This window comes from Prionailurus bengalensis, chromosome B4 (genome assembly GCF_016509475.1).
Source record: "Prionailurus bengalensis isolate Pbe53 chromosome B4, Fcat_Pben_1.1_paternal_pri, whole genome shotgun sequence".
Taxonomy (NCBI): Eukaryota; Metazoa; Chordata; class Mammalia; order Carnivora; family Felidae; genus Prionailurus; species Prionailurus bengalensis.
Window position 1 is genome coordinate 24,131,450 of NC_057358.1, and position 14,076 is coordinate 24,145,525.

Sequence of the window (14,076 nt, forward strand, 5' to 3'; positions counted from 1 at the left end):
AAATAAAAGAGTAGATGAAAGAAATTGGAACTCAAGAAAGGGTGTTGTGTTTGTTTCTTTTCAGACAAGTACTATAATACCTGAGAGGGAAAAATGAGTGATGTTAGGAATGAGAGAGGAACCAGTGGAAGTGGTGTCCTTGAATAAATGAGAGAAGACAGAATCCAGTGAACCAAAAGAGGGGCTGGCCAAAGATAGAGGTGGGGACAGTTTATCAATAGTGACTTAATTCTAAAACATCCAGTGGTTGGCAGGGATGTGAAGAAAAAGGAACATTCATGCACTGTTGGTGGGAATGCAAATTGGTGCAGCCATGGTGGAAGACAGTATGGAAGTTCCCCCCAAAATTAAAAGTAGAACTACCATATGATCCAGGAATTACACTACTTGGTATTTACTCAAAGAAAACAAAAATACTAATTCAAAGGGATACACACACTCCTATGTTTATTGCAGCATTATCTACAATAGCCAAACTGTGGAAACAGCCCAAGTGTCCATTGATAGATGAATGGATAAAGAAGATGTGGTGTGTGTGTGTGTGTGTGTGTGTGTGTGTGATGGACTATTATTCAGCCAAAAAAAGAATGAAATTTTGCCAACAAAACAACATGGTTGGAACTAGAGTATAATGCTAAGTGACATAAGCTAGTCAGAGAAAGACAAATACCATGATTTCATTCATATGTGGAATTTAAGAAACAAAACAAACAAAGGAAAAAAAGAGACCAACCAAAAAACAGACTCTTAACTATAGAGAACAAACCGATGGTTGCCAGAAGGCAGGTAGGTGGGAGCATGGATGAAATAGGTGAAACGGATTAAGAGTAACACTTATCTTGATGAACACTGAGTAGTATATGGAATTGTTGAATCACCATATTGTATGCCTGACATGAATATAACACTATGTTAACTACACTGGAATTAAAAAATTTAAAAAATAGTGACCTAATTCGCTAAGCAATGAGAAACCATTAAAGTCTACTGAGTAAGTGGTATGGTTCTTGTTATTCCTCATAGTCTATTCCTTTTACGAATGGACAAATTCAAATGCTTAAAAGTACAGTTGACCCTTGAACAACATGGGTTTGAGCTGCACTGGTTCACTTGTATGCAGATTTTTTTCAATAAATACAATATAACACTGTAAGTGTATTTTCTCTTATTATTTTCTTTTTTTTTTAGATTTTATTTATTTTGAGGGTGAGAGAGAGTGTGAGCAGGGGAGGGGCAGAGGGAGATGGAGAGAGAGAATTCTGCACAGAGCCCAATGTGAGGCTTGATCTCACAAACTATGAGATCATGACCTCTGAGCTGAAATCAAGAATCAGACACTTAACCACTGAACCACCCAGGCACCCCTATTCTTCATGATTTTCTTAATAGTATTTTCTTTTCCTAGCTTACTTTATTGTAAGAATACAGAATAAAATATGTATAACATAGAAAATATGTGCTAATCAACTTTATGTTATCGGTAAGGCTTCTGGTCAACACTATAGTTAAGTTTTGAGGAGTCAAAAGTTATACCTGGATTTTTGACTTTGTGGAGGCATTGGAACCTCTAACCCCACATTGTTTCAAAAGTCTACTGTATCTCCAAAAATAAACCTTGAAAATACAGTTTTGTTCAAGACACCAAGTAGATGAGAATTTCATGGCCAGAAAAGTTGAAACAAACCATGGTGTCTATCTCAGCAGCTTCCACAGCCTTCGTGTCAAATCAAGAATCTTTGGCTGTTCTCTGAAGTTGCTGAAATGTTTCCTTTGAAAATAAATTCCTAGTGCCTGAAACCAATTTTCTACGTGTGTCTAACCATTTGAAAATTCACAATGGGGTTTATTTTGTATTTCTCTTAAAAATTGATGAATAATAATTTTTAATGTTGCCATTCCTTGGCCACCAATGGTCTGACACTACCTCAGACAAAATTGGAAATCTAATGAATTCAGATCTCTCTGACTCACCAATTTGTAACAGATCAAGTCACACATAGGAATTTAGAGGAAGCTTCCAAGCAAATTATATATAGGAGAGTTTTTGATAGAATTAATGGACTCTTTTCATCATCTGTGAGGTAAGCTTGACATGTTGTAATTTTCCAATAGAGAGGAGAAAACAGATAAAATATATTAGGCTATTTTCTGATAAGTGGTCATCATTGAATTTAGGAAATCAGCTTCATAGAAGTTTTTTAATCTTCTATATATCTAAAACCTACTTCCGCTATGATCAGTGATAAGTTCTCAAGTCAGAAAGGATTTTTCTCTTTGTACTGCTCCACAGACATGAACGTATTCACACCAAGAAAAGTAACTTCAGTAGATCACTAATATCCACTCTGAAGGATGTAGACGATTTAGCAACCCTAGAAGTTTTGGATGAGGTAAGAAACGTGGCTTAATTAAACTTAAACATTCTAGATTTTGTTTAACTTATAGATATGAACAGGAAGTTGTTTGAATAGCATCTGTATGCAGTGTCTCTTAGTTTCCTGATTATCTCTCCCATCTTCACTTTTAATACGTATAACTCAAATTTCCAGATCTTTCTAGCCTAACGTCAATTTTTTTTCTTTTTTTGATAGTCAGGTTACAAAGGTGTGGGTTCCCACTAGCATGAGTTGCTTATAAGTTACAGACCCTTTTTCCTCTGAATTCTTTCCAGAAAGCTCAGAGGGATGATTTACTGAGGTCAGAAAATGGTCTGCTTCCTATAACCTCTAATGTGGCATCCTCCTTCTATTTCCTCTTTTGTTCCACTCTCAGTGTCTATACCCAGAGGCTTCTAGGAAACCTCAAGAGCCTGTCTGTCTTAACTAGGGTCAGTGTCCTGCTTGTGGGGTCCCAGATCCCCTGCTCTCAGAGAGCTGGGCCTTCAGGGCAGTGAATTCTACTTGACGCTTCTCACCCAGTGCCTCACAGCTATCTCAAGCATCTCTTATGAAGGTACAAATACAAGCCAGTAAATTACAACTTTAGCTTCCCTTCCTCTCATCTCCCTTCATTCCGGATAATCAGATCATTAGAGAAATAAGTAGCTCCTTTTCAATAACAAGTTGGGATCTCTATCCAGCCTGATCAACTTTTTTTTTTTTTAAATACATCTGATACATGCCAGAACATTTTCCTTTGAGATTCAACAAATCAGGAGACATCTTCTGAACAGAAGTAGTCATTTGGTAAATTTAGGGTGGCTTAAACAACTGAAGTACTTGCTCGAAATAGTCTTTCTTGGGAACATCAAATATCTTGTAATCAAGTAGTGTTCGCAAGTCAGAGATTTGCCAGCACCTTTATGAATCTCTTCATACCACATTTTTCAATGATGTGAATTTCTGGATTTGTGTATTATAAAGAAGACTTTACTCATCATGTTGCTGACCTATATATTAAACACTGGGCTTATTTGTTTCTGTTGTCTGTGCTTTTGTTTTTGTCTCTTTTGAGCTATGATGTTTTGCTATTCTCGTGTCATGTCTTAAATGATGATTTCTGACACCATTAAAATTGATTCCATGTACTCATGATTTATCAACTATGAAAGTTACTTCTCCACACGTTTCACTGTACCTCATAAAGCCAAATGTCTCAGCAAAGGGCTAAGATATTCTACAGAGCCACCAAATAACCTTGATTTGGAATAAAATCATGTTCACTGTATCTTCCCTTCCCTTTTCTTTTTTTTTTTTTTTTTTTTAATTTTTTTTTTCAACGTTTATTTATTTTTGGGACAGAGAGAGACAGAGCATGAACGGGGGAGGGGCAGAGAGAGGGAGACACAGAATCGGAAGCAGGCTCCAGGCTCTGAGCCATCAGCCCAGAGCCCGACGCGGGGCTCGAACTCACGGACCGCGAGATCGTGACCTGGCTGAAGTCGGACGCTTAACCGACTGCGCCACCCAGGCGCCCCTTCCCTTCCCTTTTCTATTGGCTTTTCTCTCTCTCTTTTTTTTCATCTTCCACATTTACTTACTTCCTGGAAGGCTTTCTACATATAATATCCCTGTAATATCTCACGTGACCTTTGGAAAACGCACAGCACAATGCCATACCTCTATGGCTCTCAAAACAAGAAAATGTCTGTCAAGTGGAAGGATAGTTGCTGACCCAACGTTATACTTCTTACTATCAGCATATCTATTTCCTTCTGATCCTTGGTCCAGATTCCAGGTGTTTTCTTTATTACTGTTTACATTTTAAATTGTAACTACCCTTAAATTATTTTTAAGAAAAAAATATTTTTATTTTATTACAGAATACAGTCTCCGAGCAACTTGAGAAGTGTTATTCCAGAGATCAGATTTACATCTATGTGGGAGATATACTCATCGCTCTTAATCCTTTTCAGAGTCTGTGTCTTTATTCCGCAGAGGTATGTGGTGTGGCTTACATTCTTTTACTTTGTACTAGTAATTATACTATTCAGATATTTAAATTAATTTAGATGATGCCAAAGAAAGTTTTATTCAATATCTTGAATAAACAGATAATTATTGCTAAAACATAGAGATAGGAAAAATAGAAGGTGAATCAGTCTGGATATGGTTTGTGGTCTTTCTTTTCCCAAAAGTATGTGGTGGAATGTTAATTACTTATAGTTATTGGTAACTGGCCTGTACTATGTATCATATTAATAAATAGATGCTTACAAAAGTGTATCTTATTGTCTGCCTCTGAACCAAGTATGGGAGAGTGAAGAGCATAATTACATTTTTATACAGGTAATATATACTTAATGGCTATGAAACTTGTCATTATGAATTTTAAAATTCCTTTTGACATATTAGTTGGTTTTTAGTATCAGACAGTGTGTGTTTTTTTGAATATGAGTATATAATTATCTATTATTCAAGCCCTAATGGTTTAAATACAGATTAGTATTCTGGAATTAAGCTAGGCTGTTTTTCTTTTTCTTTTTTTTTTTTTTTAATTTTTTTTAAGTAATCTCTATACCCCACATGGGGGTTGAACCCAGGATCCTGAGATAAAGAGTCACATGCTCTTCTGACTGGACCAGCCAGGCACCCTTTTCATTTTTTCATTTTTTATTTTATTTTTTATTTCTTAAAGATTTTTTATACTTTTTTTAATGTTTATTTTTGAGAGAGAGAGAGAACACGTCGGGGAGGAACAGAGAGAGGAGGACAGAGGATCCAAAGCGGGCTCTGTGCTGACAGCAGCAAGCCCGATGTGTGGCTCGATCTCACAAACTGCGAGATCATGACTTGAGCTGAAGTCAGATACTCAACCAACTGAGCTACGGAGACATCCCTATACTTTTTTTAAAGTTTATTTATTTATTTTGAAAGAGAGAGAAAGAGAAAATCCCAAGGAGGCTTCTCACTATCAGCACAGAGCTCGACGTAGGGCTCTATCCCTAGAGCTGTGAGATTATGACCTAAGCCGAAATCAAGAAATTACAGTATTTTGGGTTTCTGTTTGCTTGTTTTTTTGCTTTTTGGGTTTTTTTTTCTGAAATAATGGTATTTTGAAACGTTAAGTTCTTCTTTGAAAGTGGTTTGCACTCCCAAAAAAGTCTTCTTTTAAATACTGCTCCCAGTGTGATACTATATTTTATTATGTCACATCCTATTTCTGGGTTTTTTTTTTACATCAGGCCTTTATTTTACATAATTGTGCATGATTTGTGCATGTAAATATGGGTAGTATGTGTGTGTAACATGTATGTAAAGTTTTGGTGCTGTGAGAGTGTATTTTGATTTATGTTTTGCTTAAAAATTGAGAGTCCTGTCTATAAATAATTTAAGATTTAAACAAAAACAGAAAGAAAAGCCCCACAAAATGTGTTCTTTTTAACCATTAGCATTCAAAACTATATATTGGAGCAAAGAGAACTGCCAATCCTCCTCACATTTTTGCGATGGCTGACGTAGGATACCAGTCCATGATAACATATAATTCAGATCAGGTAAGGGGAGTTTCACATTCTTAGAAATTCCCTTCGTAGGTTCTTATGTGTAAGCCCGATCTTGTGAGGATGAACTTTTCTCACGGTTTCCTTTTCTTCTTGTGCAGTGCATTGTTATTTCTGGAGAAAGTGGTGCTGGAAAGACTGAAAGTGCTCATCTTTTGGTTCGGCAGCTGACGGTGCTTGGAAAGGTAGAATTTTTCTCTGTCCTAACAGAAATTTTTGTTATACCTCAGAACCTAATATAACTGATTAGATTAATGCTTGCTAATTCCCACATTTGATAATGTACGGAAATTATAAAACACACTTGTTATCCTCTGTGAGTTTAAAATATAACAAACAGTATAAAAAGTGTATGCTCTGGGGTACCTGGGTGGCTCAGTCCATTAAGTGGCTGACTTCGGTTCAGGTCATGATCTCACAGCTTGTGAGTTCGAGCCCCGTGTCGGGCTCTGTGCTGACAGCTCAGAGCCTGGAGTCTCCTTCAGATTCTGTGTCTCCCTCTCTCTCTGCCCCTACCCCACTTGTGCTCTGTCTCTGTCTCTCAAAGGTGAATAAATGTTAAATAAATAAATAAATATTAAAAAATAAAATAAAAAGCATATGCTCTGCTTTGAGGATATTCTAACTTTTCTCACTCTTCTAGTAGGCAAGGCTTTATAAATGTGATATTCTCTATTTTTAGCCCCAGCACATTCACTAAACGCCTTCTTTACTTTTCTCCTTTTATTCCTTGTGGGTAAAAAAGAAGTTAATATACAAAAATCAATTTTACATATATAATATACATATCATCTATTTTATATGTAATACAAAAGTTAATTTGTATTATATATATAATGATAAATTATAATGATAGCAATGATAAATTATGAATTGAAATTTTAAAGTCTCATTTACCATAGCACCAAAAAATTAGCTATTTATATCTAAATCTTCTAAAATATGTACAAAATTTGTATGCTGAAAAATGGAAAAAATGGATAAAAGAAATCAAAGAAGACCTACATAAATGGACTATACCATGTCCATGGATTAAAAGATTCATTATGCCAATTCTTCATATGCCATTATGCCAAAGTTGATCTGTAGATTCAGTGCTATTACAATAAAAATACCAGCAGGATTTTTTTCTGTAGAAATTGACAAGCTGAATTAAAAATTTATATGGAAAGACAAAAGAGCTACAATAATCAAACAAATTTGATAAAGAACAAAGTTGGAGAGCTAATACTACTTGATTTTCACTCTCTGTAGAGCTACAATAGTTATTATATTCAATGTTAAAAGCCTAATTCACCAGGGAAAAATATTAGATTTCACCAAAATTAAGAACTTCTGTTCTCTGAATGACATTGTTAAAATGAAACAACAAGCTACATACTCAAAGAAACTAGTTGCAAGTCATGAATCTAATAAAACTTGTATCCTTAATATATATATTATAAAAACACTCTTAAAACCCAATAATAAGAAATAGAATAACAAAAAACTAACAAAAGGATGTATCAACTAGAGTTAACTGATAAAAATATATTTTTAAAAATGAACAGAAGGCTTGAACAGACACTTCACCAAAAGACGATATGTAGATGGCAGATAAACAAATGAAAACTTGTTCAACATCAGTTGTCATTGGGGAAGTGCAAATTAAAACACAATGAGACATCATTACACACCTATTAAGATGTCTAATTTTTTCTTTTATCTAATAATGCCAACTGCTGAGAAGCATGGGGAATAACTGGAACTCTCATATATTTCTGTTGAAATACAAAATAGTGCAGTCACTTTGTAAAATAGTTTGGAAGTTTTGTTTTTGGGTTTTTTTTGTTGTCGTTTAAAGTTTATTTTGAGAGAGAGAGACAGAGACAGAGAGAGAGAGAGCAAGTGGGGGATGGGCAGAGAGAGAGGGAGAGAAAGAATCCTAAGCAGGGTCCATGCTCTCAGCGTGGAGCCTAGTGCAGGGCTCAAACCCATGAACTGTGAGATCATGACCTGAGCTAAAATCAAGAGTCAGACGCTTAACCAGTGAACTACCCAGGCACCCTGGGAATATTTTTATAAATTTAAACTATACTTATCATCCAGCCCAGCAATCCTACTCTTAGTTTATTTATCCAAATAAAATGAAAACTCATGTTCATACAGAAACCACAGACAAATACGTATAGTGGCTTTGTTCATAATCTCCAGAATGAGGAAACAACCAAACAAGGGAATGGATAAACAAACCAGTACATCTATACAGTGGAATATTGTTCAATAACAAAAAGGAACAAACATTGATACAAGGAATGAATCTCATTAGATGAGATTTGGATGAATGTCAGATGCATTGTGTTAAGTCAAAAGAGTCAGTCAGATTCAGATGACTATATGCTATATGATTCAATTTATATGTCATTCCTGAAAATTTAAAGTTATATAGACAGGGTCATCTGAGTGGCTCCATCAGTTAAGCATCTGCTGTTGATTTCAGCTCATGATCTCATGGTTGGTGGGTTCAAGCCCTGTGTTGGGCTCTGTGCTGACAGTTTGGAGTCTGGAGCCTGCTTTGGATTCTGTGTCTCCCTCTCTCTCTGCCCCTCCCCCCACTCTGAAAAAAATTTTTAAAAAACATTTAAAAAATTAAAATTATAGAGAAAGAAACAAATCAGTGATTGTCACAGGCTGGGGATGGAGGGAGGGGTTGACTATAAAGGGTAGCGATATAGTTTTGGGAGGTGATGAAACTGTCCTATGTGTGGATTTGTAGTGGGGGTTATTTGATTGTACATGTTTGTAAAAGCTTTCAGAACTGTGCTCTATAAAGGATAAATTTTTTTTAAAGATTTTAATGTTTATTATTTATTTTTGAGAGACACAGAGAAACAGAGCACAATTGGGAGAGGGGCAGAGAGAGAAGGAGACACAGAATCTGAAGCAGGCTCCAGGCTCTGAGCCGTCGGCACAGAGCCCAATGCAGGGCTCGGGGCTTGAACCCACAAACACGTGAGATCACAATCTGAGCCAAAGTCAGATGCGTAACCTCTTAACCAACTGAGCCACTATAAAGGATGAATTTTACTGTGTGTAAAAATACACCTTAATTTTTGAAAAAGAGAAGTTGATGATAGAAACTTGGTTTGATTTTCCAGGTAGGGTCCTTGAATAAAGTCAAGAAATATATATATATATATTAGGATGACTAAAATTAAGGGAAAAAAAACCATTGTGTACAGCTGATCCCTGTGAAGATTTTTATTATGATCCACATAGTTATACACGATATAGTATTCTATTAAAATTTTCCTCACTATGATTATAAGAATCTTCTAAGTACTGTGAGTGTAAGGACAGACTTAATCTCTCCATAAAAGGGTGAAGCTTCATCATGTCAAAACAACTTCTTAATTGAATCTAATTCATTTTCAGAATCATCAGTTGACAGATTTCTGTGCTTATATTAAAAATCAATTAACTGACAGATTTCTGTGCTTGTATTAAAAAATCAATTAACTAGTTTTTATGTTTTCAATCACGTGTGTGGGTATGAAATAGAAACATGACTTTGCTAGAACTGGAACAGCCAGTAGTGACCAGGAAGCTAATGCTACCTCAGGACTGTCATCCCGGTCCCTTCCGCATCCCATTTTCCATCAACTTCCCCTCTCCTTACTTCTAGGATAAGAAGAAAAAAAAAGGTGTGATTTTTGAGGGAGAGGGGTGGTGAGGCACAGCATATGATCCTGCCATAGAAAACTTGAACACCTGACTTAATTTACTCAAGGACCATCCACGTCCACAAGGGCCTTTGCTATTCTCTTTTGTGGTTGCATAGACGGTCCCGTCAATGATGGATTAACTTGTGCGTGACTTTTGTTTTGTAGATGTCAGTAAACCTGTTTATCTACTCACTTTATCTTATTCAGGAGCTAAAAATGTGATTTAATATTAACTGGGAATATATATCTCTCCCAGAATCCTACCCATATTAGATCTTATCATATCTTTTACTTATCTCCTTGATAAAGATTTACCAGATACAAAACAGGATGTTTGGTGGGTTGAATTTACATTTGTAATATGCAGTCCTTATAATCTTATTTAATAAAGGCACTGCTAGTTAATACAGGTGGATAAAGATGCTTTCTCACCTTTTATATGAGTGCAAATCCAGCCCCATTTTAGAAGGCCTAAGCTTGTTCCAGTGCTCATTATTCTCTTCTCTCAACCCTTATTGCCTATTTTAGAAGCTACTAAAAGACTTTATATGCCCCCAAACCCTCCTTGTAAATACCCACTCTAGCCCACCTATGTCCTAACGTGGCCCGTGTTCCAGAAATACCAACTGCTCCTCTCCCTTACTTGTATAATTTGCATACCTTTAACACAGCTGATCTCAACCAGGTATTACACTAAACATAATCTACTCAATCTAATTTCTACCAAGATGTGAATGACTGATACCTCCTTCACCTAATTATAACAATAACACTTGTTTCAGGGAAGGAGTATATGAGATGGGGTAGGAGAAAATAGAGGGACAGCCAAGTAGGCCCACTGGCCTTGACTGGGGTTCCACCCCTTCCGTCCACACTTCTGAACTGTTCTCAGTTTTCACAGTTCCTCCCTTTCCCCTACTTCTGAATTGACAAATTATCTTTACTCCCTTATTTCCAGCTTTAACAGCTTCCATGGAAGCAAGGGAAGTGGTTCTGACCTTGGGGAGCATTTGGATGGGGGCCCAGGGAAGTAGAGGAGGAATAACAAAATGAGAGGTATACCCCAGTATGCATAGACTGCTTATAAATTGTGTTTGTAAATCGAGCACTGACCAGAACTATATTTCAGTAGAAAAAGTACAGAACATCTCTTTGCCCCTTGGAGAAAGCAAGTGGGTGAATGCACTTAGGGGAAAGGAAAAATAGTTTAGATATTGTAACATCTGGCAGTATGCCAAGAATATGCTCTCAGTACATTTATGTCTACATATAGTGCTTATCAAAGAAGAAGAATTTTATTATATACAAAATCAATTTTTTACATTTAAAGAACAATCTTGACATTTTCTCTAGGCTAATAACAGAACTCTGCAAGAGAAGATTTTACAAGTGAACAATTTGGTGGAAGCCTTTGGCAATGCCTCCACTATTATAAATGACAATTCCAGCCGATTTGGAAAATACTTAGAAATGAAATTTACCTCTTCTGGAGCTGTAGTGGGAGCACAGATTTCTGAATACCTTCTGGAGAAATCTCGAGTTATCCACCAACCTCTGTAAGTCCGTGTCAAATATTTTCTTTTTTTCTGGGAAACAAGCAAAAATAATGCTTTTGTTTTAATGCTAAAATGTCTTACGTATTCAACAAACTCAACAAAATGTTACTGATCATCTACTACGTACAAGGCACTTGTTAGAATTGAAAAGGTCCCTCAGCACTGTCTTACTCTCACATGTGTTATATCTAGTAGAGGAGTTAATAAATCACCTAAAATTTATGATACCAGATACAAAACGTATGCCCATCATCGATACTAACAGGTAAAATTGGAATGATTTCTGAAGTAGGGGAGCATACATTTCTTTACACAAAACTAAAGTGAAATTTAATTAGACATCAGTCTTTTTTTCTTTTAAATGTTTACATACATAAATAGATCTTTGTATGAATTCTATCCTTCCTATAGTTATACACATGGACCAAATAAAAGATTCAGGTATGGCCTTAATTGTATTGCCCTTTTAATTTACAGCTGATTTAATGCTGTAAATTCCATGCTTTGGCGTTAAGTTAAAGGAGTTCCTTTCAGCAGTTTATAGCTGAATGGCAATATTTCTCTCCTGTCCTAATGCTTGCAAAACATCTTTGTTTGTTATTCTTATGTGGGAACTATAGTCGAAACATTAGATTTGTACCCCTGTGTTTATATTCCTTTTAAAAAGTGTGGCAAGTTAGTCTTTCCTTTTTCTTCTGTAGGTTTTACAGCAAACATACCTACATTACTATAGTAGTAGGTCATGTGTTAAATTCATGGGAACACAAGCTCTTGTTATGTATTAGTACATTATTATTTAACATAAATGCTTTCAAAGTTGCTATCATTCAATTTGTGAGTCAATTGTGAATATAAGTTGCCTGGGGTTCACCTCCTGAACTCAGCTTTCAATGTGGAAAATTATCCTTTGGTCCGTGCTCAATTCAAAATACATAAGAAATGATTATAAGACAAGTGTTTTGAATTGTGGCTTCACTACATGTTAGTTCACTTTGGGTAAGATATTTAAACCCTAAAAACCCTTCTAGGACCTTGGTTCTATGTGTGATTTGAAAAACTTAACCTCTCTGCACCTCAGTTTTTCATCTTTAAAATGGAAATAGCAGTAGTACCTATCAGTTAAGATAATGCCTGTAAAGCATTTAGCACAATGAATAACACATAGTAAGAACCCATAAGTTTAAGCCATTATTAGCAGTAATGGTGTGGATAGTTGTGCAAAAACTTAGAAACAACACCTAGCACAGTACAGTAGATGGCAGCTACTATTGTCGATGTGTGCCAGTTCCCCAGGGCTTAGTGAATATGCATGTCTGTGCCTCTGTCACCCATGCCTAGAGGACCCGTGGGGTCTTACACAGATGTGCAGACTTAACTGGTTCTCAAAACAACCTGTCCTGTTCTCAGAACTGTGTGAGACTCTCCTTCAGGCCTTGGAGAAGAACTACCTAAGGGCGTGAATTACTGAGATTTGGGTGGGACCACCATGGTATACAATGTCAGGGGGTAACATACACCGGGGTTCTATGGAACTATGTGTCTTGTGAACAGTAACTTCTGGAGCTACACAATGAGGCCCTGTGTTTGTAATAATAGAAAGAACCTTGTTAATGTTTATTGATATATTATAGGATATATTCTAGGAAATTGCACAATTAAGATCATATTTTAGACAGGCTGTGAGTTAATTAAGCTTTTTTTTTTTAATTTTTTTTCAATGTTTATTATTTTATTTTTGGGACAGAGAGAGACAGAGCATGAACGGGGGAGGGGCAGAGAGAGAGGGAGACACAGAATCGGAAACAGGCTCCAGGCTCTGAGCCATCAGCCCAGAGCCCGACGCGGGGCTCCAACTCACGGACCGCGAGATCGTGACCTGGCTGAAGTCGGACGCTTAACCGACTGCGCCACCCAGGCGCCCCTAAGCTTTTTTTCCAACTATCCAAAAGAACTATTCTAGTTTTACAATGTTGTTGATTGAGGAAAAGCACTCTTAGGGCACCTGCGAGGCTCAGTCGGTTGTTAAGCATCCTCTTGATTTTGGTCCAGGTCATGATTTCACAGTTTGTGAGATCGAGCCCCCCTTAGGGCTCTACACTAACAGAACAGAGTCTGCTTAGGATTCTCTCTCTCCCTCTCTCTTTGCCCTTCCCCTGCTCGCTCACACACATGTGCATGTGCTGTCTCTCAAAGTAAATAAACATTTTTTTTAAAAGGCACTCTTAAGTTCCCAACTTACAATCAGGTTGAAATCCAACTCAGTTTATAATTTGAATATAGCTGCCTTATAATTTTTCCATTTTTCTATTTTTTTACACCTATATTTTTCTTTTACTTAGTTTCAGTTGCATTTTTAAATTCTAGAGAAGCTTTTCGTGATCTTTGAAAATGAAGTGTCAAACAGACAAGTGAAGAAATCTTTCAGTCAGAGAACGAGGCAGAGTGAAGAATGAGTCTAGGTGACAGAGAAGAAGTAGAGCAGACATCTATGTCTTTTAAATGAACTTACCCTTTCTTTTAAGGAAATAAGTTCTTTTCTCTTTTTGCCTCTGCCCATGTCATTCCACCCTAATCTCTCACCACATTTATTTTTATATATATTTGTATTTATCTATATATGTTTGTATATTTTAAATATTTATAAATAATAAGTATAAATAATTTATGAATATATTCATGAATACATGTTTATATGTGTGTTATATATGTTTATATATTTTTAATTTATTTTTTAACATATTTATTATTTATTTTTGAAAGAGAGGGAGAGAGGGAGAGAGAGACCCCAAGTAGGCTTCATGCCGACAGCTCAGAACCTGACGAGGGACTCAAACTCATGAACTGTGAGATCATGACCTGAGTTGAAATTAGATGT

General features: G+C 36.3%; 1 protein-coding gene across 1 annotated transcript in view; it reads left to right on the plus strand.

Moving 5' to 3' along the window:
* MYO3A (myosin IIIA) overlaps positions 1–14,076 on the plus strand; it is a 229,856-nt gene that overhangs the window by 85,694 nt on the left and 130,086 nt on the right. Inside the window, exons 9-13 of the mRNA XM_043564326.1 lie at positions 2,291–2,390; positions 4,262–4,378; positions 5,831–5,935; positions 6,043–6,126; positions 10,999–11,201. Coding sequence (XP_043420261.1) covers positions 2,291–2,390; positions 4,262–4,378; positions 5,831–5,935; positions 6,043–6,126; positions 10,999–11,201 — 609 coding nt within the window. The remainder of the gene's footprint in view (positions 1–2,290; positions 2,391–4,261; positions 4,379–5,830; positions 5,936–6,042; positions 6,127–10,998; positions 11,202–14,076) is intronic.